Genomic DNA, 25,475 nt, shown 5'->3' on the forward strand with positions numbered 1-25,475 from the left:
AAAGGCTGAATTCACACACTGGCGCATCAAAGCAGGCACGGACGCAGACATGTTCATATCCTCTTCCGCACAAACACACACACCATCTCTTTCACACACACCATCTCTTTCACACACACCATCTCTTTCCTTCTCTGTCACAAGCACAGCATTTTTGCTCTTGGAACCCGGAAGGTTTGAGTCTCCGAACGCACCCGCACAGAGTCAGAATCAGACAAGCCACATTTCTCCATTCCATACACACGTTACGCAAAACACGCAGCTTGGCTCGAGCTAGTGCACACTCTTCGAGGGGGGCAGTCGGGGCACGGGGGCCCGGTACCTTGAGAATAACCCTCCTGTGGTACACCTTGGTGGTGACAGTGGTCTCCTCATCGGAGCTGGACTGCATAGCTCTGTCACCTCCCTGATGAAGCCCCCCGCACCCAGCCCCAATCCACAATTAATCCCTCTTTTTATTTTTTCATTCTTTGCTGTTGATGTTAAAATTTGTCCAAATATAAATACAACCTACCAACTTGGTAACACTTTGGAATAACATTGGTTTGCAAGTCCTAAATATGATATAAGTATAGAGATATATAACTGCAATGAATTAGTTATCATATCAATCATCATTATTGTCATGTAATTCATTGGAATGGTAAATAAGCCATCAACGTGAGTGTTTTCCCTCTGTGCCCTGTAGGGGGTGCCGGCTCTCACCTGGTCTGTGTGCTGCGGCTGCCCTCTATCCTGGGGCCCTCGGCTCGGCCCCACTGTGCTGCTGCCGTCCTCGGAGCCCTTCCCTGTCGAGTCGCCGTGGCCTCCGTTCCGTCTGTCCGTCCGGACCTTGGCCGCGGAGCCGGGGCTGCAGGAAGGTCATGAAAACAAGAGAGGTGGTGTTATGTCGCCAAGTCTCGAGGTGTTATTTCTGCTCCTCAAGTGGCTCGTGAGGCTTGTGAAAAGGTTGGGTGTCACTGAAACAGAGAGAGAGAGAAAGAGAGAAAGAGGCAGACGGGTATGGAGTATTAAATAAATGTCACACCTGCCGTCCCTTGGCTGCTGTGCCTCTGTGTCGTGGCCCTGTGCGGCGGCGGCGGCCGGAGACGTGTCGCTGCACCAGCCTGAAACTGAACAGACATCTTTCTCTGCCGGGCGCACTTGGCTAAGGATGTCCTTCACCCTCTCCTCTGTCATCTCCTCGTCCTCCGAGCCTCCCTCCAGCTTTATGTCCTCCAGCAGACTCTGTAGTCTCTCCTGCGTCATCTCCTCCTCCTCCTCCTCCTCCTCATCTTCCTCCTCTTTCCTCTCCGTCCCGGCGTCGGCGCCTGGAGCCGGGCGGGGCGCGGCTCCGCGATCCCTGTCCTCCCTCTCCAGGCGGGTGCCCCGCGACTCCTCCGTCTCACGCCGGGAAGACTCGGCCGACTTCCCTGGCGCCTCACTTCCTGTGAAGGCCGGCCTCTCGTTGTCCGGTCCTGCGTGGGAGACAGCCGCCTCCGGTCCTCTCGGCGGGCCCCCGCCTTCCTCCAGGCCTCCACTCCACTCCTCCGGCACGGCGCTGGGGGGCGCTGCAGTCGCCGGGGCCACCGCGGGGGGGTCGCTGCCGCTAGGCGCACTGGTGGTGTGGGTGAGGGAGAGATCGCTCGGCCTGGTGGGGGAGTCCCTGCCGGGGGGGTCTACGCTAAAGGCGTCGTATTGGCCAAAGAAGTCGTCGGAGCGCAGCGGGGTGGGGGGCTGGTAGTTCAGGGTCGAGGGGGTCTGGAGCTCCAGATCTATGCTCTGGTTACCTAGAGGGACGGATGGATGGAAGGAAGGAGGGATGAGGGGGAAGGGTGACAGGGGGGTGGAGGGGCAGAGGGACAGAGTGGCAGGGTGGACGATGAGCGACGACACTTGTCGAGACACGTTAACAAACACTGGTCGGAGCAGCCGTTCAAAACGTCACACTGGTTCCGTTGGACGTCCGAGCGCGGAAACGCGCCAACTTGAAACGCGCGAGATTGCGTTTGGAGGGAAGCGGCAACCAGTGGGACTTCTGAACGGCTGCTGCAGGACACCATCACATGGAAATGAAAAGGGAGAAATGGGAAGTAGTCAAGGCGGAAACACAATGCAGGACAGCGAGCTCGGCGCATACTCAACGCACGCGCTTACTCAGACTTGAATTGATGCATTCTGCAGAAATTCCAAAAACAAAATGGCCACGTGATGTGGTTGCAATTAGGCAGCCAGACTTGTCAAGGCAGGTGATGAAGTTAATAGTACTACGGTGTACTTCCGGAAAGCCAAAAGGCCTGTCGACTAGAGTCTGAAGTGTTTGTAGAGCTAAAGAGATAAGACTTTTTTAAGTTATGGACCTATTGTTGGATATAGATTTAACACACAAGACAACACACAAGTGCTCATGATAAGACAAATAAAAAAAATTGGCTTAGTCTCAAGTGGGTGAACACATCCCGGCGACACCAGCGAGGCCTGAGTCAATTCCACGGAGCGGGAAAGACGCGGCTAGAGATAGACCTCGGGAACAGTGCGGTCACGCCGGAAGTAGTGAGGGACGCCAGGGGGAAGAGGGGAGGGGGGAGGAGAAGGGCAGAGAGAGGGGGAGGAACGGTCACAAAGAGGGGAGGGAGAAAGGGCAGGGGGAGAGGGGAGAGGAAGAGGAGGAGGAGAGGACGGGAAACGGAAAAGAACCGGGGAGGACGGAGGCGGGGGCGTGGCAGAGGAGCAAGCTGCGGGGGGCGGAGAGAGGTGGGAGCGGCAGGGCGGCCAAGTCGGGGAGGTGGGCAGCGGAGGGGAGCGGGGCAGAACGGGGACGCCGGGGAGGACGGGGCCCGGGTCGACCGGGGGAGTCCGGGGGCGGCGGGGCGGGGCGAGGGCGGGGAACGGGAACGCGGCGGGCCCGGGAGGAAGAACCGGAGAGTAGAAGTAACAGTGTGGGGGGAAGAGGAGGGGGTCACGGGGAGGCCCGGGGACCGCAGAGCGGGAGGTCCGGGGGGGAGATGGGAAGGTCAAAGGCCTGGGGAGCTTGGCGGCGGCTACGGGGGGGGGGGGGGCGCCCACAGTTCACAAGGGACGCGGCAAAAAAACAAGACAGCGAACGATCGTTAAGACAGGAGACAGCCGGACTCAAAACACAGAACAGCTCATGGATGAATGGTGGACAGGTGTAGGTGCGGCCAGCGAAATGCAACGGTTATGGGCGGAGCATGAATGTCATGGCAGTGGTTTGGTTTATTAATCAGGCGGCAGGATGAAGCCAAGGCAGGACGGTGGCTCTTTATTTGACTTGAGGCAGGAGGTTCGCCCGGTGCTCTTTGTCGGCAAAGATCCAGCTAATAAACAAGCCGGGATGTGCTAAGCTTAGCCGTATGAGCCAGACTTAATATAGAAGGAGGCAGATGGGGCGTTCCAAGCTCCGGCAGAAGAAACACAATATAATGAGTCAGCAACCCAGATGCAGAGAGAAAGAGGAGAGGGATGATGGGAGTCTGTAGCAGGAGAGCAGCGACCCTTCTAGCGGACAAGGATTAGTAGCTCAGCAGCGAGAAGATGAGAGGAGGAGGAGGAGGAGGAGGCGGCGGCAGGGAGTCTGCTGGTTTCAGAGCGCAGGGGGCTACGCTGCAGCGTCGGGGCGGGGAGGCTCGGAGGAACCCGGCGGATGACAGGTTTTGGGCTCAGCTCGCGACGACAACATGGGAGGCGGAACTACGTGGTCGCACACTTTTACAGAAGGTTTGTTCTTTTCACAACATTTGAGGGGCCTGTTCCGGACAAACACGCCAGTGCAGGTCTTAAGCACTAACCACCGCCAGGAACTACACTCAAACCTCCGTTGTGTTGAGAACAAACCTTTGCTTAAAAGTGTAAGAGTATGAACGTTGTTAGTTAACTGCAGTAAAGAAGGCAGCCATTGACACAAAGCTACAGCCATGCTAACCTGAGGTCATACGTCAAGAGGAACTTCCGAAATGATCGTCGCGTCAAGATGCATTTTGGAAACTCACCCGGACAGCTACAATGAGGCCCAGTGCAGAATTTGATTCGGGCCAAAAATGAGCCGAGGCGTACAAAAAAATAAAAGAGAAATTCTAATTTTGCGCAATTGGCGAGCACACGGGGGTGGCGTGGGCGAGATTTGACGCTTGGATCTTGTCGGCTGTGGCCAGTTTCAGTTTCATCCGACGCCTGAAATGGGCCTCATCGGTGTCCTTTGTAAGAATGTTAGTAGCTAACACAGAGTATTTATTTTATGAGCCAGAGAGAAAGAGACAGAGAGAGCGGGAAAGAGACAAATAGACAGAAACATAGAGGGGAAGAGGAAAAGGAAGGCAATTTGCCATTCTCCTAAAAGCAAAACATGCCGTCATTTGGATATTGGGTTCCATAATTATGTTTTCATGTATTTCAATATGAACGTAAAAAAAATAATTTATTGTTAAAAAGTGCAAATTGGATCCTTGTTGACTTGTTGTACACATAAACATAACTATTACTGAACCAAATGATGAACCCTTTCCCTAACCCATCTGAGACACGTCTCATCGATTGGACGGTAAAAAGTCAACCAGCTCGTCAGATGGGGCAGAGTCTTGATTCATCGGAGGCCTCCTCCGCCCCGCTGCAGCCGCATGCTTATGTTTTGTTTTGTTTTCCCCACACAGATAAACACAGTCACACAGATTCCCTTCCAAGGGTCTCATGCTCCCAGAAAGGTACGGGTTCTCCCGCTGCGTTGCGCATGAGGTTCCGATCAACAAATGTCGGGCACGGGGACTGATGTATTTTTAAGTGTAAATGTCATTCGGAATAATTCCTCTTTCCTCACGGCGTGACAATTTCAATTGCCCCCCGCGCTCGGTAACAGCGAGGTCCTCGAAGGTAATTCAATGTGCTGTCACTTCTCCTCGTTGCTCCATTACCTACGATAACGGGTAATGAACTGAACTGGTCGATTCTCTTGCTGCTTCAGCCAGTCTAGTCGCGGTCATTAACATCTACAGTTTTGCCGAGCCTCATCGGTTCTGCCCTTGCGAACACACATAAAGTACGTCTACCTGGCTGAGAGAGAAGGCAAAGAATGGTAAAGGGATAGACTGAGAGATAGACTGAGAGAGTTAAGCTAGGGTGGGGCTACACTTTACCATCGGACTGATCCAGGAATACTGCGTTATCATCGGCAAAACACCGTGTGCCTGAAATGTTACCATAGTCAAATATGGGCCCTTCCAGCAAAGTCACAATATCCAACCGATTGATCTTAGTCAGCACTGCAGTTAAGGCGTCCGCTACAGGGAGAGAGAGAGAGAGAGAGAGAGAGAGAGAGAGATTATATACGAAATTACATCATGTATTTTTGTGAGCTGTACAGCATTAAATATTAGAAGTATTTTTTATATTTTTTTATTAAATGATATTCGTACAAGGCAGCAAGTGCTGCTCATCATTGATATGACAATAACTGAGTAGGGTGCGGCCACTGCAGCTTCTTAGCCGCAGCCAACACACACACACACACACACACACACACACACACACACACACACACACACACACACACACACACACACACACACACACACACACACACACACACACACACACACACACACACACACACACACACACGTGCACACTGCTTACTTGTGGCATTTTTACAATCCCTGTGCACCCATCTCTTTAGCAGCATGAAGCTCTGTGCCGTGAGGGAGTTTGGGTTCTCCACTCGGATGTGGTTGATCTCGTCCACAGAGAAATCCAGCTCCCTGGCCAGCTCTGCGATTTGAAAAAAAATAAATAAAAATTGTTCTCAGATCTGGCACTGACTGCAGAGAGGCGAAGGGGCTCCATTCCCCTCGGTAATAAACACGGTCGTTAGATACAGTAATATCACATCCTATTATGGTGTATATAAGACCCCTGCTATTACTCAGTAACACAACAGTTTATATGCATTATTCTACTGTGGAATCATAAAAAAAAGTTATCTGACAGATGCCTGGTTTTGAAAATGCTCTTCGTCAAAGTGCTGCGCTTATGGGGCGGGACATGGAAGGCTGTAAACATGAACCACGGCAGAATAATTGCGCATGTAACGCACTTGTCCGCTGCAGCTCCGTAACGGGAGACTACGCATCAATAATGGATCGGATTCCACTCTGCTCGCTGCTAAGGTTCACACACTTGGCTGCACCGGACTGACAGGCATACATAAGCGCACACGCGCACACGCACACACAGACACACGCACGCACACACACACACACACACACACACACACACACACAGCAAGCAGGCAAATATTCAGATCTGTCTCGCTCATACTGACGAGTGTGGGCGAGGATTGGTTGCGTATTCAGTGCAGAAACACGCCCTCAAACAGACACTCGCACACACACACACACACACACACACACAGACGACACATGAAACACTGGCGTCTCTGCATTGCAGGCACGGCGGGCTGGAACACTGCAGAGGACACGCCCTTATGACGGATTAAGCAACAGCACAACTTCGCATCTCTCTCTCTCTGTCTGTCTCTCTGTGAAAACTTTGCAAAACAGTTTGGTCCTATTGGTACCATATTACCATTACTTATATACTTATACTCATACTTGTGTAATTTTAAACTTAGGATGCTTTGTTTTCATGACATAATGAAATGGTAAAGGCATGGCAATTATATAATATATATATATATACACACACGCACTTTATGCACGATATGCCAATGCACAGTAAAGTACCATTATCTTCCAAATGTGATGCAGTGATTTATCCTAATGTACATCAATATTCCTGCCACTGCAGTGCTGTTCCGTGGAGACAGCATTACATTAGGTGCTCACAAGATGGCAGCAAACATTACAGAACTACAGATTTTGGTTATAAAACGTACCCTAATACGATAGGCTTTTTGAAGGACAACGGCGAACCTTTTGACTATAAAGTGAAATTTGTCTTATGTGACTGTGCACACGCTACTATGCACTCATGCATGTGGAGCATTGATTCTCAAAGTTGGGTTCCTCAAAAGGTTTTTGGAAAAATAAACCTTTCATCAAAAGAATTACTTTTTGTGTCCTTTGAAGGGGTACATGTTTTAATTCTTATAAAAAAAAAAATTTATGCAATAAACATATAATTATCTCCTTTTAGACATTGATGTATTGTTTTAACATCCTGTATTTTGAAATGGTGCAATACAAATATTAATTACAGACATTACTTACATAGATGTCCCATAATTAGTATTTTTCCACATGTAGAAATGAGAAAAATAGGCCTAATATCAAATAAATTTTTTGGGATATACACGAGGGAGTCCTCACTTTATTTTCTCTCACACAAAAAGTTTTAGAAGCCGGGATGTAGTGTATGTCTGTGTCCGTGTGTGCGTGCGTGCGACTCACCAGTCCAGCTGAGTCCCAGGTGATCGGCAACTATGGCCATGCGGAGGTCTGTTCTCTCACAGGGACTCTGAGGGCCTGCGTTTCAGAGGAACAGCAAGGAAAGCAGTGAGGTGTAGGGGACAAGGAATCATCACCCACCACCCACCACCATAAAACTAGGGTTTGCTCTCACTTGCGTCACTCTGTGTTGCCATTTGAAGCGTGATGCAAAACCGCTGCCGTAAAATGACTGCAAAGGCACGGAATGACATCAGATGAAAGCAAACGAAAGAACCGGGAGTGTGAACTTAATGTTGGTCTGTTTTGGACTCGACATTGCTCTGAATATTGCTTAGTATAATGATATTTTTGGATATGAATGCCGATAAAATCGGCATTAATTAAAAAAACAAAACATTTCTGTCCATTTTTGGGTGTAATACAATAAGTGAGCCAACAAGTCAACAGTCTAACTTAAGCTTAGTGTCCCAGGTCTTTGCTCTAAAACATTCCGCTTCTGGCCAGACTTTCCCCGCTGATTCAGGTTTGAGTAAAAGTGTAATTTTGAAGGGTTGTAATGAACATAAGTGAATGTCCCGTTTCCCGTTTCTGAAGACTGAACCCAACCGATGCATCAACCCGGAATCTGGAGGATATGCAAGGCCAGAAAAGCACTAACCAAAACACTAGCAGACTAACACTATGACAAAAGAATACAGTTGATGTTGGATAGTAGTAGCAGTAGTAGTGGTAGTAGTAATAGAAATGCACGGTTTGAGGTACGGAGTTTCATGAATAATCACTCACTCTGACAAGCTATATCATCAGGCAACAACCTCCCATCTGGTAAAAACTATTCATACGTCAACTTAAATCACAAGTAATCCACCTTCACAGGGCATTTCAACCAGATCAGAAGAAATGCCATGTGCAACTTGCTTACAAGTGATTATAAGCTTTAGCCAATGAACTGTTTTTACAGTGTTCAGACGGAGAACACAAAAACCACCAGATAATAATATAATACAAAATCAGGCAAGCGGATCGGAACACAAGCAAACAGTTCGGACACATTTTGACACATTTTGTCTACGTATGAGTCATGTCTTCGACGACCTGTGCTGCTTCGTGTAGTGTGCTGGTGAGATTTATTCAATTTTTTTTTATCAGATAATGCAAGGCCAAGTGGGATTTTCACTGTGAGGTGATAAATGGGCATGCATGGGAGACCCCCGCAGCAGTCGTTTAAGTCATTTGAACGAGTTGAATGCGAAGACTGGCTGGTAGATTGTTGGAGGAAAGGTAGAACCCTACCACGAGCCTTTCCTGCTCACTTTGAAAACATGATCCAAACACGAGAATCAACTTCTGTAGCGGTGATAGCGTTCCAATGCACTGGCAATGGATACTGATAATGACCCTATGTTGGTATATTTTAAAAACAGACTAACATATTAAACAATTATTCACTAAATGACGGGTAATCACTGTTGCTCTTGCAGTGACTTGGCAGTGGTGTGGTTTAATTTACTTGACTGAAGTTTCCTTATTTAATTTCACTTTGCTTTTATCATAACTGTTCTCCACATACCACTGTGCCGTGTAGTCATCTGCCCTCATGGGACAAACAAAGTTGAACTTGGAACTTTACGGGTCAATCCTTTCCTATCAGTCCTTATTTACTGTTCTATCGACTTGAGAGGTGTAATCTGTCAGAAATGACAAGCCGGCCCAAACCCACTTTTGGCTTCAGCAGCAATATCAGGAGAATAAATAAAACTCCTCGATCCAGGGACAGGTCTTGGTAAGTGACGATTCTGCCATAAACTGTCAAACCTAAATCTCAATGCTCACACCCTAAAGTTTGTTTAGACGGCACAGGACAAAGAGGACGAAATGACAGAAAAAAGAAGTGACAGCTACACATCACGTCACAGACCATCCACAACAGCTACATGCAACTCAAATAGGAAGATACTGATTAACAAGTTTTTAGAAAGGGTTTACAAACTAGTCTCGTTCTCCGTGACAGGAGTCGCCTTTGGCTGATCAACCTGATTCCCTTCCTCCTTCTCCTCCTGCTCCTTCCCTCCAAGTGTGCGCCTACTCTTCCTCCTGCTCCTCCCCATCCTCCTCTCACTGCCGGCCTGCCCAACCTCAGCTTCCCCACCGCTAGTGGGCCGTGATGGTGTGGTGGTGGTGGTGGTGGTGGTGGTAGTGTTGGAGGTAGTGGTGGAGGTGGGGGAAGAGTGGGAACTTCTAGACGCTCTAGAAGTTCTACAAGGTTCTGACAAAGAAGTGTTCCTGGATGTGCTGAGGCTGCAGCTGCTGTTTTCTTCATCATCATTGGCCAGTGTGTTTCCTTCCAACTTTCTCTGCCCCTTTTTGGGGAGGTTTTGGCGAGTGGGGTTCGCTACGCCGCAATGGACAGATTTGATTTGCCCAGTTCGTGAGACTAAGCTGCTACTATTTCTTACTCCACTCGGATTCATGACACGTCTATCTGTAGTTTTTACTAACCTATTAAATGATTCAATCTTGGATCTGTTTTTTACAATTTGTTTGTTACACCTGACCGTTTTAATGTCTTTATTACTGACTGCAGATTGGCCCCTGATCTGTTTATGATCAATTAAAGGTAAGGAGAATTTCCTTGGCCTCATTACTGGGATTCTAGATTGACAACTTAAGTGCTTTAAAGGATCTAGTCCTTCCCTGACCACATTTATAGTGTGTTTGGAGCCCTTTTCTTTTGCCCTTTGTTCCCCAAATTCTTGATATTTACTGCATAGTTTTAAGCTACGCTCCCGCACAGGTAATCGCGACTTGCATATGTGACGTTTGACCTCTTTGGTTCCTGTACTTGTTATTGCTGCCTTGGGAACAATCCCAACGTCCCGTATTTTCTCTTCAAGTTGACTGAACGATGCCTCTACTCTGCTGACCTGCTGCGGAGTGGGCTCCGAAAACGACCGCAAGTTAAACACAATCGAGTCTGCATGACCGTTAAGGGAGTAAAGATTGTTGCAATTGTTATTGCTGTTCTCTGCTTGAGGATTGCTGCCATGCCATGATTGTGCGGAAGGTATAAGATCTGTGCTTTGGTAATAAGTGCTCTGAAGGTTTGCTGTCCAATCTGAATACTCCCTTGGTTCTGATGTGCCTGACTGAATTTGGGGACTTGAATCATAATTTGTGATGTATGATGACCTGTTATTATAATGGTCCTCTGTCATTTCAGATGTTCTGGAATTGCAAATATCAAAATAATATGATGCTACGGAATAAGAATCATCTACAGTGGTTCCTGAGGAAATAAAATTAGAGGGATCGAAAGTGCTTGTTGTCTGGTACTGTGAACTGCTACTGGAATCATTTAAATTTGGCTTTTTATCTGATGGAGATTTCAAACCAATTTTAAAAGTGGAGAATTTAGAATCACTGCTCAAGGTTGATTTGGAGCATGTGCTGTTACTAACAACCCCGTTTGATCTATCCAGTCGGACTGTAGTAGTCTGCATGGAGACTTGAGGGGCTGTTAAGGGCTTTGTGGGAGGCGGTGTGCTGACTTTACAGCTTTCTGTCTGTTGTGTGGAGACATCTATTTCTGAGGATCTGACCCTGTACCTGCCAGCTGAATAATAATGCTCACCAATCTGAAAAAACTGCAGCCTCTCCTCCACCATGTCCCTCTTGCTCATGTCAATCGCACCACTGCGCGTCATCTCAAACATCTTCCCTTCATGGAAGGGGAATGGATTTGGCTCGCTTGTCGGCGTGCTATCATCTGTGGGAGTTCGGGCGGGGGTTGTATCTGGCGTTGTGGCCTGAGACTGGTCATCGACCGCAAGTCCAAATGGCTTTGGCTCATCATTGCTGTCCCTTGGCCCCGCCATGTCAACAACCTCTTCCTCCCCACCTTTACAGGGCCAGGGATCAAAGTCCAGCCCTTTAGTGGCCACAGTCTTAAAAGGAGAGTTAAACTCTTCTTCTAGTTTATAACTAAAATACGTATTTGAGAATCCCTCTTTGTCTGACGGTTTTTGCTCTTGCGTCGTAATCCCATCTTTCACAACATCCTCAGTTTGGTCCCCGTTTGCGGGGGAATCGTTTTTCGAAAAGGCCTTCAAACACTCCTCTGGGGATTTCTCCTCCTCAATAACTTCCAGTTTGGTCTGGGTGAAAGAGCGGTCGGAGGACTTAAACGTCTCTGACGCCCAGACGTCTCTTCTGCTGTCTGGAAGACCAAACAGCCTTGAGTCTGCCTGCTCACACAGGCCGTCGTCCTCATCCTGAAGCTCGTATCCATCTAGCGAGTCTATTTCTGTCGCGTCTGTGTCATGAGAGAATTCAGCAGTCGTGGCTATAGAACAGTCTGTTATGGACTGGTCATTTCCATTTTGTTCGTAATCGTAATCATCTCCCCCTTTGCCGTTTGAACCTTTAGAACCATTTGAGCCATTCGTTCCATTCATTCCATTTGTTCCATGAGGGTCTTTGCTGTTCCCATTTTTGTCCTGTTTTTTGGGTTTAGATCCATTTTCCCTCTTCCCCATCTCCTCTTCAGGAACATTGAAATTGAATTTCTTACAGGGGATCGGCTGGAAGACAGACCCCTCATCCTCATCATCTTCGCCATTCGATTGGCTATCGCCCCCCCCTGGTGGAACAGGGGTGGGGGGTTGGATGCATATTATTGGCTCTGTCTGCATACGCATGTCATGGTCTTCCTGTAAGTTCACCTCCATCATCTCAGTCTCAGTATCAGAAGAGGCAGAGGAACCTTTCCTTTCAACATCTGATTGTTCAGATGTTGAGTCCAGGGGAGGAGGAGGGGGAAACTCAATATATGCAACTCCTTTGTCTTTAGGGGGCGTTTGCTGCTCGTGCTCTGTTGTTTCATTCTGATTTCTCTCATCTGTTGTTTCCTGTTGGTTAAAATCCATTTTTGATTCCTGTTGGTTGTCATCAACTTTTGTTTCTTGCCGATTTGCATTATCAAGGTCTGCCTGGGTGGCATCAACTGTTGTTTTACTACTTGGTCTTTTCGGCAGAGCCTCTCGGAAAGTGAAGCTGGATTTGCCATCCTCTTCGGAATCCTCAGAAACCTCCATTATGGGGCTGGGATTCCCTGGTGTAAACCCCATGAAGCCATCAGGGGTCCTTGATGTTAGGTCATAGCTAACCTCCTCAGAGCTGGGGGTCTCTGGTGTCAGAGGACTTTTCCCGGAGCTGTCAATGAAAGAAACTTGTTCTAGTGTGTCATCATCCGGACTTATTGGGCTAAGCGCTGAGCTGGATTTCTGTATGATTGTGTGAAGTCCCCCCCTAGCTTCCCTTTCTGCTTGCCTGCCCACCTGGACACCAACATAAACAGGTAGTGTTTTAATGTCTTTAAAACTCTCTTTGGTTGTTGCAGCAAGTGGAGGGTCAATAATTGTCTCTAGTGTATCTCTAGGAAGGTTATTAGAGTTGGAATCTTTGGGTGCATTATCTAAAATTTCGAATGTTTTGTTTGTAAGACTTTCCTCTATTTTTGTTGGGGTTGTCACAGGGCAAGTCTGTATTTTGTTCTTTGCTAATGTAGGTATCTGTGAGGGTTTGGTTGGGGTCTGTTTCTTTGGGGAGTCAGTATCAAGGGGGGAGGATGCTGTCCTAACAGGAATTTGAGATTCTGTCTTTTTCCGAAGGTTTTTGTTTGCTGGTTCGCCGCTGTCTTTTAGTTGTGTTACAGCCGTCACCTTTTGAGAGGCGGGCTCTCCTTTTGTGGCTTGTTGGTAATTTTCAATTAGACTGTGACTGTCTTTTGTAGTGTCATAAATGGCAGCTGATGCTAAAACCTTTTGAACTTTATTGCTTTCTTTGATTTCCTGGGTAACAGTGAACAGCGTTTCACCCAGTTGTTTTTGAAAGGAGGACTCAACCTGCTGAGCTCTTGTATTGTTTTCAACCCCAATCTTTTGGCCTCCTTCATCTGTTGTTTCCGATTCTTTTGTAATTTTACCTACAGTAGAAAACTGATAAATGGGAAGTTTACTCTCACGCAGTGTTTTTACTGAAGGTTTAGGCTGCACTGGTGGAGGAATTTTTGTCGGACTAGACTGGCTTTGCTTCTGAGCCTCAGATTCAAACTTCATTCTTACAGAGCTGACATTGGATGTTGTTTTCACAAATTTAGGAGTGCATGGGGCAGACTCACTCGCCTTAGTGGGCTTCAATGAATCCTCGCTGAAGCGAGAAAGCCCACTTCGCTCAGGACTGCTCGGTAAACTAGAGCTCTTCCTGTCGCTTGTAGTGTCACTGCCAAACATTTTGCTAACAGAAGGTTCCCTGAGCTTGCTTTTACCCCATCCCTCTCCCGATGCTTTTGGTTTCTGCTGTGTTTTCTCAGGGCTGCTGCATGTGGAACTAGGTCCAGATCTAGTTTCTCTCGGCTCTCTCCTTACAGGCTTTTTCTCAGGGGACTGCAACTCATCGTTAAGCTTTTCTGTTTTGTCACGGAAGAACTGTGACACCTCACTAAGTTTCTCTTCGGCTTCCTTGACAGTCTGGTCTACTCTGTCCTCATAAATAAGTTTGTCTCTGCTCCTGTCATGTTTATCCTCTGTGAATCGCATCCACACTGCATGTTTAGGGCTACCCTGTTCTGTAGAGTAATGCAGCACAGTCACCTTATCAAACTGCGATTGTTCATCCCTGTGCGAGGAGAATTTCCCTGATTTAGGAGACCCATCTTTTGATGACCTAAATGCAAACTCCTTTTTGGGGCTTCCATGCTCGTGACTTACACCCTCTGTGCTGCGGCCACTGCCATCATCAGAAGTAATCTGTGTTTGGTCTGCTAACATTGCTGAATCCTCTGTGTCAGAATGAGATAACGAAGAGGTTTCTAGTTTCTCTGATAGGAGCATTTTCTCTGCAAACTTGTATGACTCCCCTCGGATTTCTGATAGCTCATCGTCACAGTACTCTATGGAATGTTGGCTTAAAAGTTTTAGGGCTTTGTATGAGTCATCAGCAATCAGTTGAGCAGAACTTGGGCGGCTGTCTTCTTCCTGTGACAAAGGGGTGTTCACACGAGATGTTTCTAGAAAAGAGGGCAGTGATTCTTCAGCATTAAGCTCCTCTTCTTCCCGTTGAGCCTCATCATAATCAGTAAGTTCCTTTATTCCACGATCCCCTTTATAGACATAAAGCTCAGGGTGCTTCTTGGTCTCTCTGATAATGACCTCGGTGGGTTCTGCTGTGCTGTGCCCCTTTTCAATATGGACTTCTATTATTCTCTCCACCTTAGGTTTGGATTTAACGTCTTTGTCAAGGAACCTTGGAGTAAGTTCATCTCCTTTGACAGAATCCTGGTTCGCTTTGTGTTCAAAAAGCCCTGCCAGCTCTTTCGACGGATCCCTACCTGACTGGAAAGCTTTCATAATGTCTCTGACAGACATGGTTTCCTCCATCATTTCTGCTCCGTCAGTTAGCTGCGGCTTGTGATAGACCATTCTAGTAGTGGTAGTTATATGAGTTTCCTCTTTAAGACACATGCTTTTGCTCACTATGGAATCTTCTTCTGACATTTTAAACTGCAGGGCTTTGACTTTATCTTTGGTGGAGCTAGGTGAGGCTGCATCTGGTTCAATACCAGAAAAACCAGATGCAGCCTCGTCCATCAGTACTGGCTCACAAGGCTCATCATAGCTCCTTATATGGACCACTTCCGTCCTTGTCTCAGTTACGCATGGAGGGATGGGAGAATCTGCAAATAAAGGGTTAGGTCCTGTACTCTCTGCACTTTGAGGTGCAGAAGGTGTCTTTTCACTCCTTGTCTCAAACCCACTGTCTGACAGGGGGCTCTTATCTTGCTCGTGAGACAAGTCCTCAGGTGACTCCAAAATGACATCTGCACCCTGATACAACTCTGCAAGTTTACTGAGGTCTTTCTCTGATGGAGAGGTGCGCATGCCTGAGCCTGGTGGAGGCATTTTGAGCTTGTGCTCTTGTAAAGACATAGCTGGTTTGAGAACACGCTTTTGTTTCTCTTCTACTTCTCTTTTTGCCTCCTCCTCATACCTATATTTGACCTCTGCCATTTTAGACAAAGAACTAGCGCCAATGTCATTTGCTAGATAATCAACTACTTTAGCCAAGTCAAAGTCTGTGCCTCGAATGGACTGAGGCCTAAAGGGCAGGGCTGTTTCATCAAATGGATGATTATATTCTGACAGGGAACCTCTCTGTGCTGCCTCAATCTCATCTTTAGAAAATTCCTCCCATTCATCTTCTGAGACTCTGTCTTGGGCAGCTTTACCTTCACTTGAAATATCCTTCTGTAATAGTTCACCAACTTTCACCAAATCCTCTTTTACTCTCTCCACTAAAGTAAACGGCTCTTCATCCTCCAACCGGGTTTCTTTAGCAGTACCAGTATGTGAAGTTTGGACAGTTTTAGCAGCTGTGCGTGTGTCTGTCTGGAGAATAGCTGTCATTCTTATCAGATCTTCTTTCATATCTGCAACATCTCTTAGGATCTCCTGGTTTGATGCTGCAGTTGGGTGGATGATTGGTGGCGTAATGTACGGAGGAGATTTCAACTGAGATTTTATTTTCGATGAGGTTACACAGGTAGACAAAGAAGCTGAGGAAGTACAAGAATGTGAAGGATCTGGCAGTGCCATTTTGAGAGAGCCCGGCCCTGGCTTTGCAGGGGCGTCTGGCAAGACATTGGTGAGAGAATACATCGGTACCGTCATGGCATTAGAGGACACTGCTGCGGTGGCTGCTGAAGATATGAGAGAGCCGTAACCGGAGCAAGTTGTGGCAGACCTATGTGAAGAGGACAATGATTTCAGAGTGCCATAGCCTGATACAGAGCACGACTTTATGGCTTCGTTTATGGCTGCGCTGACGCTGGAGGTTGCTGCTTTAGTGGTAGCCTGGATCCTGTCCTGAAGGCTACTACTCCTATCTGAGAGTACGCGAGAGGATGGAGAGGAGGGTGTGGAGGAGGGTGACAGGTATTTCACAGGTGAAACTGATCCATTCATCAGGGAAAATTCTGAAGATGCGATGGTGTTCTGTCCGGTTGAGGACAAAGACGAGAGAGATGACTTTCCTCCTCGCGATGCTAGCGTTGAGTCTACAGAGTTTTTCATTGATGACAAGCTGGAGATGGCATTAATGGAAGAGAGTGAAGGTGCTCCTGCCTCTGTTGTGGAACCAAGTACGGTTTTAAATGGCAAAGTAGAATTATACATGTTGACAGTTGTCTTTGGTGATGCTGGAGTAGAAATCGTAGCTGACAAACTATCTACCACAGACCCAGCAGCTAGTGAGTGTAGCGGGGAAGTCCTTGAAGTGTATGCTGAAGCGAGGCTCTTGATAGATGCCGGGTCTGTGGCATGCTTATTTGGGCTGCATGATGACACCAGACTGGCTGACCCCTGGACAGGGTACTGGCCGTGCTGAATAACGGTCTTGATGGGTGAAGCCATGGTCCTGTAAGACCTGATTGGGGAGGAGGCTACTTCATTAGCTGATTTTGCTGAGGAAGACAAAGCAAGAACTTGTGGTGGGGCTCCCAGGAGGGTTTTGATGGGTGCTGGCGAAGCAGGGCAGGGGGAGGAGAGGGGCCAGGTGGATTTCAGTGGAGAAGCAACTGGCGAGCCTGGCGGCGAACTGGTATGGGAGACGGAACCCCCCAATCCGACGGGCCTTGTTTGACCAGGGACGGTAATAGGAGTAGCCGGCCATGGTGGGTAAGGTCTGGTTGGAAAGACAGGTTTGTGAGGGTAACCAGCAGGCACTGTTCTTGGTGCTGCATTTCGCTCAACTGTTGTTTCTTCAAATGAAATAGTGAAAAGAATGAAGAGAGAAAAATGGCAAGAAATGCCAACAGAATGCAGAATATTAAAGGCAACAAAAATTATGTTGGGGAAGAAGGGGGGAAGAAGTGAAAAGGAGAAAAGACCACAGAGGGAAGAATTGGTCAGTGACTTAGTCCTGGCATCAAGGAAGGAACAGTTGATTTATAAAGTTCTGAAATGGGAAATGTTAGTGTAGAATGAAAACTTACAAAAGAAATTGTTTTCCAACGCCAATCATGATAAATTACTCGCAACGGAAATGGACAAAAGCCCAACAAAGCACATAAAGCTGAAATAAAAGGACAATGAAGGGGTCGACAAATGACAACAGAAATAATGACAAGGCAAAACGCAACAGTACAACATAAAAGACTTCTCTCCTTTGACTTTAGATTTGCCAATATTAGAGTAAGCATATGTACTCTGGCTCTAATATAAGTCCTCTAATATCTAAGTGCCTTTTATCTGTTCATTCTGTAAATTACATTAAGACAGCTTTCCTAAAGATGATTTGGATGTTCTGATAAAAGAGCCATTGGCAGAAGCTTCCACTTTTCCTGTAGTACTGTATAATAGCAAAAAAATATTATGGCAACTGGGTCCAAGACTATGTATTTTGGTCCATAATATTGTGAAGCATTGAATTCTCTTGGTGACAAGCAGTGGGAGAGTGAAAAGAAAATCAAAAGAACCTGAACAATAAGAGCCATACATGTGACCTCCAACATGCATTTTCAACCAACCAAAGAAAATCTGCATCATCACAAAGCCAAGAAAAAAAAGGTTTCCAACTCTAGGGACAACAAAATATCAAAGGAAAGAAATAACACAAATATTTTACTTTGATTTCTTCTCAAATGCATTTTGACATTATGTTGATCAATCAAAGCAACAATTTTATGTGTATGACTCAAAAGTGGAAAACAACCAAAAACACCCGGCAGGACCACCATACAAACTCACAAAGTGGGCAGGCACAGCACAAAAACCAAGAATACTCAAAAACCCATGCAAAACCATATACCACGGTGAACAAGCATGTGGACAGTGCATGTTATTCGGGGTGAGAGATATGCATACATCACACATTGAATAGCTTAGGTCTATCTCTAAATAAATCACTCATGGTACAGATTAATTAAAAAATAGCTTATCTATGAATCAAATGTATCCACGCATATTTATTCAAAATTATGTTTATCCAAGACTGCCAAAAAGGTTTGTTAGTGAAGATGTCACACTCACTCAGTGCAGGCTCGGCCAGATAGCTGTAGCGCTTACGTAAGGCTAGGGATGCAAAGGTATGGCGTCTCTCTGGCTTTTCAGTCTGCAACAATAACAACAACACAAACACCTATCAGTGCTAGATCACCCTGCGTTAACGGTGTGTCCAAATCAGCAACAATCAAAACCTTACCAGTTCAATCCAGTTCAATCATACATTATTTGGACAAACTGTATAATTCTGGGAAAGCAATAAAAGTCTATGCTCATAATTCCTCCTTAAGATATTGAGTTTCATAAGATTATTCAAGCCTACCAATCGTCTTCTGTTTTTTCCTCATATGGTAATGATTACTGGTACCACTGCTTATGAGTTTGTTTATACCAAGCTAATCAGTGAGACATTATCATTAATAGAGGCTAAAAGTTGCGATTGATTCTTAAAGGCAGTAAATATTTGACATTAAACTGTACCAAAGTGAGAATAATTTATACTCTATACTAGGGGGGGTCACAATTCTCTAAATCAACAATTTAGCTTTCGATTTTAAGGTCATGATTTTCAATTTAAAGATATGTATTCTTTTTCAGCACTGACAGCTATGCCATTGTCAGACTACCGAGTCTTGATCTATAAAGAAAAACACTTGTTTCTCAATAAGTAACTTTTATTTAAATAATAACAATTATAAATAATGACAAAAATATGAGAATATTTAAACAACACACCTAAATAGTTACGAGCTTGATCAAAACTAGACTAAAGAATAATTTACTTATTACACTAATTTTAAGTTACTCACCAAAATAAGCGCAGAAAAACCGATGCTATTTTTGCCAGAGGGGAACGCTGGTAATAAAAGGCAAACAAATACCCCTGTCTTGTCTTCTACATGTACTAAAACACGATCGGCTCTGACGTCAACTCTGACCTTATGCGCCAGCTGCGTCCGCCATATTGGAGCGGTCGAGATCCGCTGCTGGGCGGTTGCAGTGTGCGTTGAGGGATGAGGCGCAGCGGACCCCTCCATGGAGATGCCCGCAAAGTCCGTGAAAGTCCGTTCGGGAGCCAGGGGAGCTGCAATCGACTCCACGGAGGGGCCCACACCCCCCAGCGCACACTGCATTTGTTTACCGGCGGATCTTGACCGCCTCAATATGGCGACCACGTCGGACAATACCCACAAAAATACGGGGAGAGTCACGAACCTGCTTGTGATTTTGAAGATTGAAATCGAATGCTCATTTTGATTGATTTGCGATTTCAAATCGTAATTGTGACACCCCTACTCTATACTATACTTTAGGAGTTTAACAAGGGTAAAGTGCATCGGACAAGGCTTACAAATGTGGAAAAAAATATTCTTATCTGCGAATATATCATGCAAAGCTGAACAGCTAAGGGTTGCTTTGAACGAGGACAGCTCACATTACTCTGGTAGCAGCGGAAAAGAATAAGGCTAATGAGAGAAGAGCAAGGCCCCTAAACCAGTTCTAGAATCTAGCGCAGAGGGCAGCGTATGAGGGGGGAGCATGTGGATTACCTCATCCTCGGGATCTGACTCCGTTTCCTGGTTCCCAAGATGCATTGCAGAAACAGGGGGAGTAACATTATGAAAAGCAGGGGGAAAAGGAAACATCAGGGTGTGAAAAAGGAGTGATAGACAGAAGCGACAACTGAGCGAAAGAAAAGCCACATCCAAGGCCAAGGGCAAAAGGGGAAAAATGAACACCAACTAAAAAACACCCAAAAGCAAATGAACAATGACAAGCCACATTAAGCCAGCCAGAAAATCAAAAGGCCATTTGCGTAGAAGCTCTAAGCCAAAAGCATGACATCCAAATCGAAATATAGCAGACACAGCAAAAAACCCCTGCATAGATAACCAGTACATATCGAGAGAAGCTTGAAACAGATAAAAGACACGGTGGCAAGAGTTTAGCCAAAGGTGTCCCTCCCTCTGCTATCCCTGGAGGGTAAGGCTACGGCACCGGCCACTATGAACGTGAGCATGGTTTGTGGTGGTGACGACAGAGAATGGAGCCGGATAGGAGCCGCCTTACCTTCTTCAGCGCGGGGAGGGTGATGTTCAGGTTGCACACGGCGGTTTGGGGGAGGCCCTTGGATTTACACTCCTTGAGGAAGGTGAGGCGACCGCAGGGCTCCTGGCTGTTGTCTCTGACCTACAGTGGAGACAATCGTACCTAGGTCGTTGGCCCCGGAGTCTGGTTCGTTTTTAGATTTATTATTCTGGAAGATAAATTGACTGGTCTAGAATTGTGTATATGAGATCACACAGCCAGCTATGAGACAGTGTACGGTGTGTCTTTCGACTACCTTACTCAAGACTTACAAAGACTGAATCAGATGGCTAAGTCGCGGGTTTTCTTTCCACTTTGACATATGAACTTCTGACGCACTCAACTCTTAACGCTTAAAACTGCATTCTGCAATTTACAGTTTGGACTTTCCCCTGACCCCGCAAGAGCTCATTAACAGGCTATAGTGGGTAAAGAGTTTTCTAGTTCAAAGGGGACAAGGTCACAAAAGGATTAATAATCCATTAACATTGACAAGGGAGAGCGTACATTGACAAGGGAGAGCCTAGATGTTAGTTGGCCAGTCAATTAGTTGAAGTGAAATAGTGGAGGGGCAGGGAAGTAGGTTATGCCCTGTGGAGAGATTTACTGTGATGGGGGCAGGGGCATTGTTGTGTAATTTGTGGAATGAAAAGTGGTGAGAGAGGGGTGGATGCAGACATGCGGACCTTTTATATGCATATTTATAGAAACAGTTGTAGAAACTCTTCTTTGAGGATAGACTGGCTTTGCTGCATACATTTGTATTAAAATTCCATTTTAAAGCCATACCCGTACACATTCTGTTTAAGGTACTGCAGCTTATCTTCATGGAAAATCATGTGTTGTGTGAAATACATTTCATATTATGAACACTCAAGGCGGCCAATGATTACAGGAGGAAAAGGGATGTTACGTGAAAGGAGACTCCGGCGTTACCTTGACGCAGAACGGCAGGCGGTTCTCCTTGAAAGCGTAGAAGTTAAGAACCAGCTGTTGGCTCCCTTTACTCAGTGGGGCCAGGTTGCCGTAGCAGTCCACATAGATCGGCCTCCCCTCGAGAACCTGAGGCAAGAGTGCCCAAAAGGTGAGTGCGGCAGTAGTTCACAACCTCATAATCAAATGAGAGCACTTCAGGAGTTTTGGCTGCTTGTACCTCTATGTCTTTGCTCCTGGCGACCTCCTCGAAGTTCTCCTGCTGCTCCAGGGTCTTGTCCACCTTGTCATCCGTCATGCAGAAGCACCTGAGCTGCGACTCCACCGGGTCGTTCATCTTGGCGAACACCACAAACTTGGCCATGTAGGGCACGCAGATCAGCTCCCTGTACAGCTGTGTGGCCAAACCAACCGTTTCTGGGATTTGGTGGCAGTCCGCCAGCCAGAACCTAGGAGACGTACAGCGAGAAACCTTAAGACACCATTGATGTGTAGGTATCCAAGTCTGTACTCAGTTCACACAGCGGCATGAAAATAGTTGAAATAGAAGTCGTGTCGGTCTTCAAGCTAGTTTCAGGTTTGCAAGCAGGGTGTGTCTGACCTGGCGGAGACGTTGGTGGTAAAGGAGACGCAGTCGTTGATGAAGGTCAGAGGCGTGGTGCCGGTGATGTCTTCCCACTGTGCTGGAGACGTTCCGCCTGTCAAGAGAGTCAGTCACACAGTGAACAACACCGACCATGTTACTTTTTATGAGACGCAGCTGCACAGAAGTGGCAGATTTGATTTGATTTACTCTTTGTTTATATTCCATGCAGTAGATGTTCAAGTTTGGTTTTCTACTTCTGATATAGTTGATGGGAATATGACCCTCTTCTGAGGACAACTTACATTTATAATTTGGCATTCTTGCCTCTTTGAGTGTTTTGATCACCAAAAGTAAAAAAAACATAGGGATTACAAAGCAAACAAAACACATTGTTGTTAGTGTTATCCATGTTTTTAAGACCTAAGGGTTTTTACCTTCCCTCCTTCACAGATCATTATAATCACTATTATGTAACAACACGGGCGCACGCCCGCACACACACACACACACACACACACACACACACACACACACACACACACACACACACACACACACACACACACACACACACACACACACACACACACACACACACACACACCTGTGATGCTGCAGAGAAGGCGGAGGCAAGGCGTGCAATCCCCCTTGTAGCCGTTGCTAAGCCCCTCCCCAGAGAGAGGGGGAATGGGAATAGTCATGGTGATAGGCTTGTGGAACTTCCTTCTTCTGGGCTCCACAGTAACGATGGGGCTGAAGGTTGCCCGGTTGCCCAGGAACTTCTTGACCGTGTCGTCAGGCACCGGCTGGGCCTGGGGAAGCGAAGCAGGCCAGTGCTTAGAACGTGCACAGAGCTGGTACGTTCTGATGTTTTCAGAAGCATTTTCACATTCACCCAAACTGAATGGTCTATGAGAGCAATAAATTGGGTTGGGCATATTTAAGTATGGACTAAGACCATTGTATGTTTGTTTGTGTATGATTTACACTTTTTAGAAAATTCCACTGAAGATTTTACAAAATTCCACCCTATTACAAATTCCACCACTGTAGCACTTTTTAGCCTTGTTAGTCCTTGCTTACTTGCTGACTTACTGTATACACTAGAAAAAAACCAGCCTGGTCCACGTGACACAGCATGAGAGCCAAAAATATATCCATGTTTTAAGTGAACCATGAATTATTGGACGTATATTATACATAATATATTTTGCTTTCATAATAGCATCCACATGCTATTCGTTAAGCAAGTCCACGATTGCATTTTGATGGACTAGATGAGTGAAGACAACAGATATTGGGATATTGGCTAATCACAAGAATTCAATGTATCAATATGCGTCAAAATAAGCATTAGGCCGTCGTAGAGAGGACATGGCAGAAAAACATGACTGGCACAGAGTTCTCTCACCACCCACCTGTAGTCCAACCTTGATTTTCTTAGTGAGCGCCCCCTCAGGGAAGGAGGCCTGGACCAATGGGACGCTCCAGCTGCACAGAGTCCCGCCCTCCGGCCCCATCTGGTTGGTTTCCTGCCGGATCCGGGACACCACGGCAAAGTACTGCGGGAAGTCCCTGGTGATGATGCGGCAGATTCTCTTCCTTTCCATCTCCTCAGTGGTGTCAAGCTCTATGAGGAGAACAGTTTATAACACTAAATAAATTCCAAGCTTCTCATAACATAGAACCCACTTCCCAATTGTACTAACTACTACTAGTAAAAAGTTAACTTTAGGGCTTTTTGGTCCACCCATCCTCTGTGTTGTTGCCTTGAGGGCACCCAGTTACATTAATTTGGTCTGTCAGTTTTTTTTTTTTTATTAATTATTGAATACAGGTGTTTTTAATGTTTGCTGCGTTTTGCGCCTTTGCGACACAATCTGAATCAGTTCATTCCACTAAGAACACACACACACACACACACACACACACACATATATATATATCCATACATACAGTATATAAGAAAAAGAAAATAAGAATAATAAAAACAAAATGTAAAATAAGAATAAAAATTGCCAAATATGCACAAATAAGTGAAACAATATAAAACAGAAATAGTCAAATATATTTAAAAAATTTACAAAATATGAATAATGTGATTCTACGCACGGGATAAATTATTGGTATAGGTATATAGGGTATAAATGATAAATTATTTCTATGTACTATCTACGTTATTACAGATTCAACACTGTTATAACAGTGTTATTGCAGTTATTGCACAAATTGCCCTAATTAACGTGTTTTAAAACAGTCAACAGCTGAAGGACAAGTTTACCTTCATCCATGCCGTTGAGCAGGTGGTTGAGTTCCTCCGTCTTGCAGTCGTACTGGTGCTCTTTCCAGCTCTCCCCGTTCTCGCTTCGCAGCAGGATCAGCTCCCTCTCTCGACCCCGCAAGGAGCCAAAGTGGGGAATCTCCACGATCACAGGCCTGGAAGGTGAGCAAATGGTGCGGATTATGGGTTATGTACGGACCGGGAGACGGGGCAAACTTGGTTGTCAGATCTGCTGAACCTGTTTAAAAGGTTGACTGAAACGGTGAGCCATGAGTGAAGGCTAGAGTGTTTCTTTTCTGGTGACGTTGCAATGAGGAACCACTAGCGGCATTTTTTTTCAATTTCATATATGAAGAGGATTCCCCTTTTGACTGACAGAAATGTAATTACCCCATGACCTGCAAATATAGTGTTAGTTTGGCTACTGCATTTAGTTTGGCTACTAACAAATGGCAAATGCTGCCCCTCTTCTCTGTGAACGTCCCACAAATTTGCCAAACAATGTCAGCCAACAGTCCCAGAATATCTCAGAAACATCCAGCTACAGGTAACAAAATAATAAGAAGAGGAAGAAGAAGAAGAAACATGATGATGACGGTGCTGTTTAATGATGAGTGGGATATCTTGAATGCATGGAAAACTTAATTTAACAGAATGGGGCGGAGAGGAAGAAAGTTGCACAGCCCTTAGTTAAAGAAGGCATGGGAGACACACAGGAGCCTGATGTTTTTACGGACAGCCATATCCACTGCAGTGTTCATTTGTGCAGAAACAAACTCTTATCAGAGCACCCGAGGAACAACATTCACTGATAATCATATGTGAAAACCCTCTATTATTAACTGATAGCTTCTTGTAATCTTTGCTGAGAGCAATCGCTGCGTCGTTAAAGATCCACATTCACGCTAAGCAAAAGAGGTGTAGCTTGGAGAGTTAGTTCTGTCAGACAACTTGACGGCGCCACATGCTTCCATGCCCTTATGGGCCAGCCCTATTTAAGCAGCCAATCCTTCCTGCTCTACTTGCTTTGCTGCCTGCCTGCTTGCTGCAGTGCTGGGCTCCTTCCACCTCCCCTGCATCCTCCTGCCAGGCTCTACTCTTCTATCTAGTGGAGGGATTCCAGCTCATCACTG

At 46.1% G+C, this 25,475-nt stretch overlaps 2 protein-coding genes across 2 annotated transcripts in view; both read right to left on the minus strand.

Moving 5' to 3' along the window:
- LOC307245759 (uncharacterized protein) overlaps positions 1-25,475 on the minus strand; it is a gene marked incomplete at its 5' end in the record, with an annotated part of 98,621 nt that overhangs the window by 5,838 nt on the left and 67,308 nt on the right. The window contains 14 exons of the mRNA XM_080021425.1: positions 323-406; positions 706-850; positions 1,028-1,769; positions 5,127-5,270; positions 5,626-5,757; positions 7,398-7,472; positions 18,482-18,563; positions 20,525-20,644; positions 21,479-21,604; positions 21,696-21,924; positions 22,077-22,173; positions 22,666-22,873; positions 23,480-23,691; positions 24,343-24,497. Of these exons, the coding sequence (XP_079877551.1) occupies positions 323-406; positions 706-850; positions 1,028-1,769; positions 5,127-5,270; positions 5,626-5,757; positions 7,398-7,472; positions 18,482-18,563; positions 20,525-20,644; positions 21,479-21,604; positions 21,696-21,924; positions 22,077-22,173; positions 22,666-22,873; positions 23,480-23,691; positions 24,343-24,497 (2,551 nt within the window). The remainder of the gene's footprint in view (positions 1-322; positions 407-705; positions 851-1,027; positions 1,770-5,126; positions 5,271-5,625; positions 5,758-7,397; positions 7,473-18,481; positions 18,564-20,524; positions 20,645-21,478; positions 21,605-21,695; positions 21,925-22,076; positions 22,174-22,665; positions 22,874-23,479; positions 23,692-24,342; positions 24,498-25,475) is intronic.
- LOC307246064 (ankyrin-3-like) lies at positions 9,380-15,463 on the minus strand (the record flags this gene model as incomplete). The annotated part of the gene is made up of 4 exons (XM_080021859.1): positions 9,380-9,789; positions 10,951-13,117; positions 13,823-14,022; positions 15,211-15,463. The coding sequence occupies 4 exons, from the start codon at positions 15,461-15,463 to the stop codon at positions 9,380-9,382; spliced, it is 3,030 nt and encodes a 1,009-aa protein (XP_079877985.1).

This window comes from Zeus faber, assembly GCF_960531495.2.
Source record: "Zeus faber genome assembly, chromosome: 20".
NCBI lineage: Eukaryota > Metazoa > Chordata > Actinopteri > Zeiformes > Zeidae > Zeus > Zeus faber.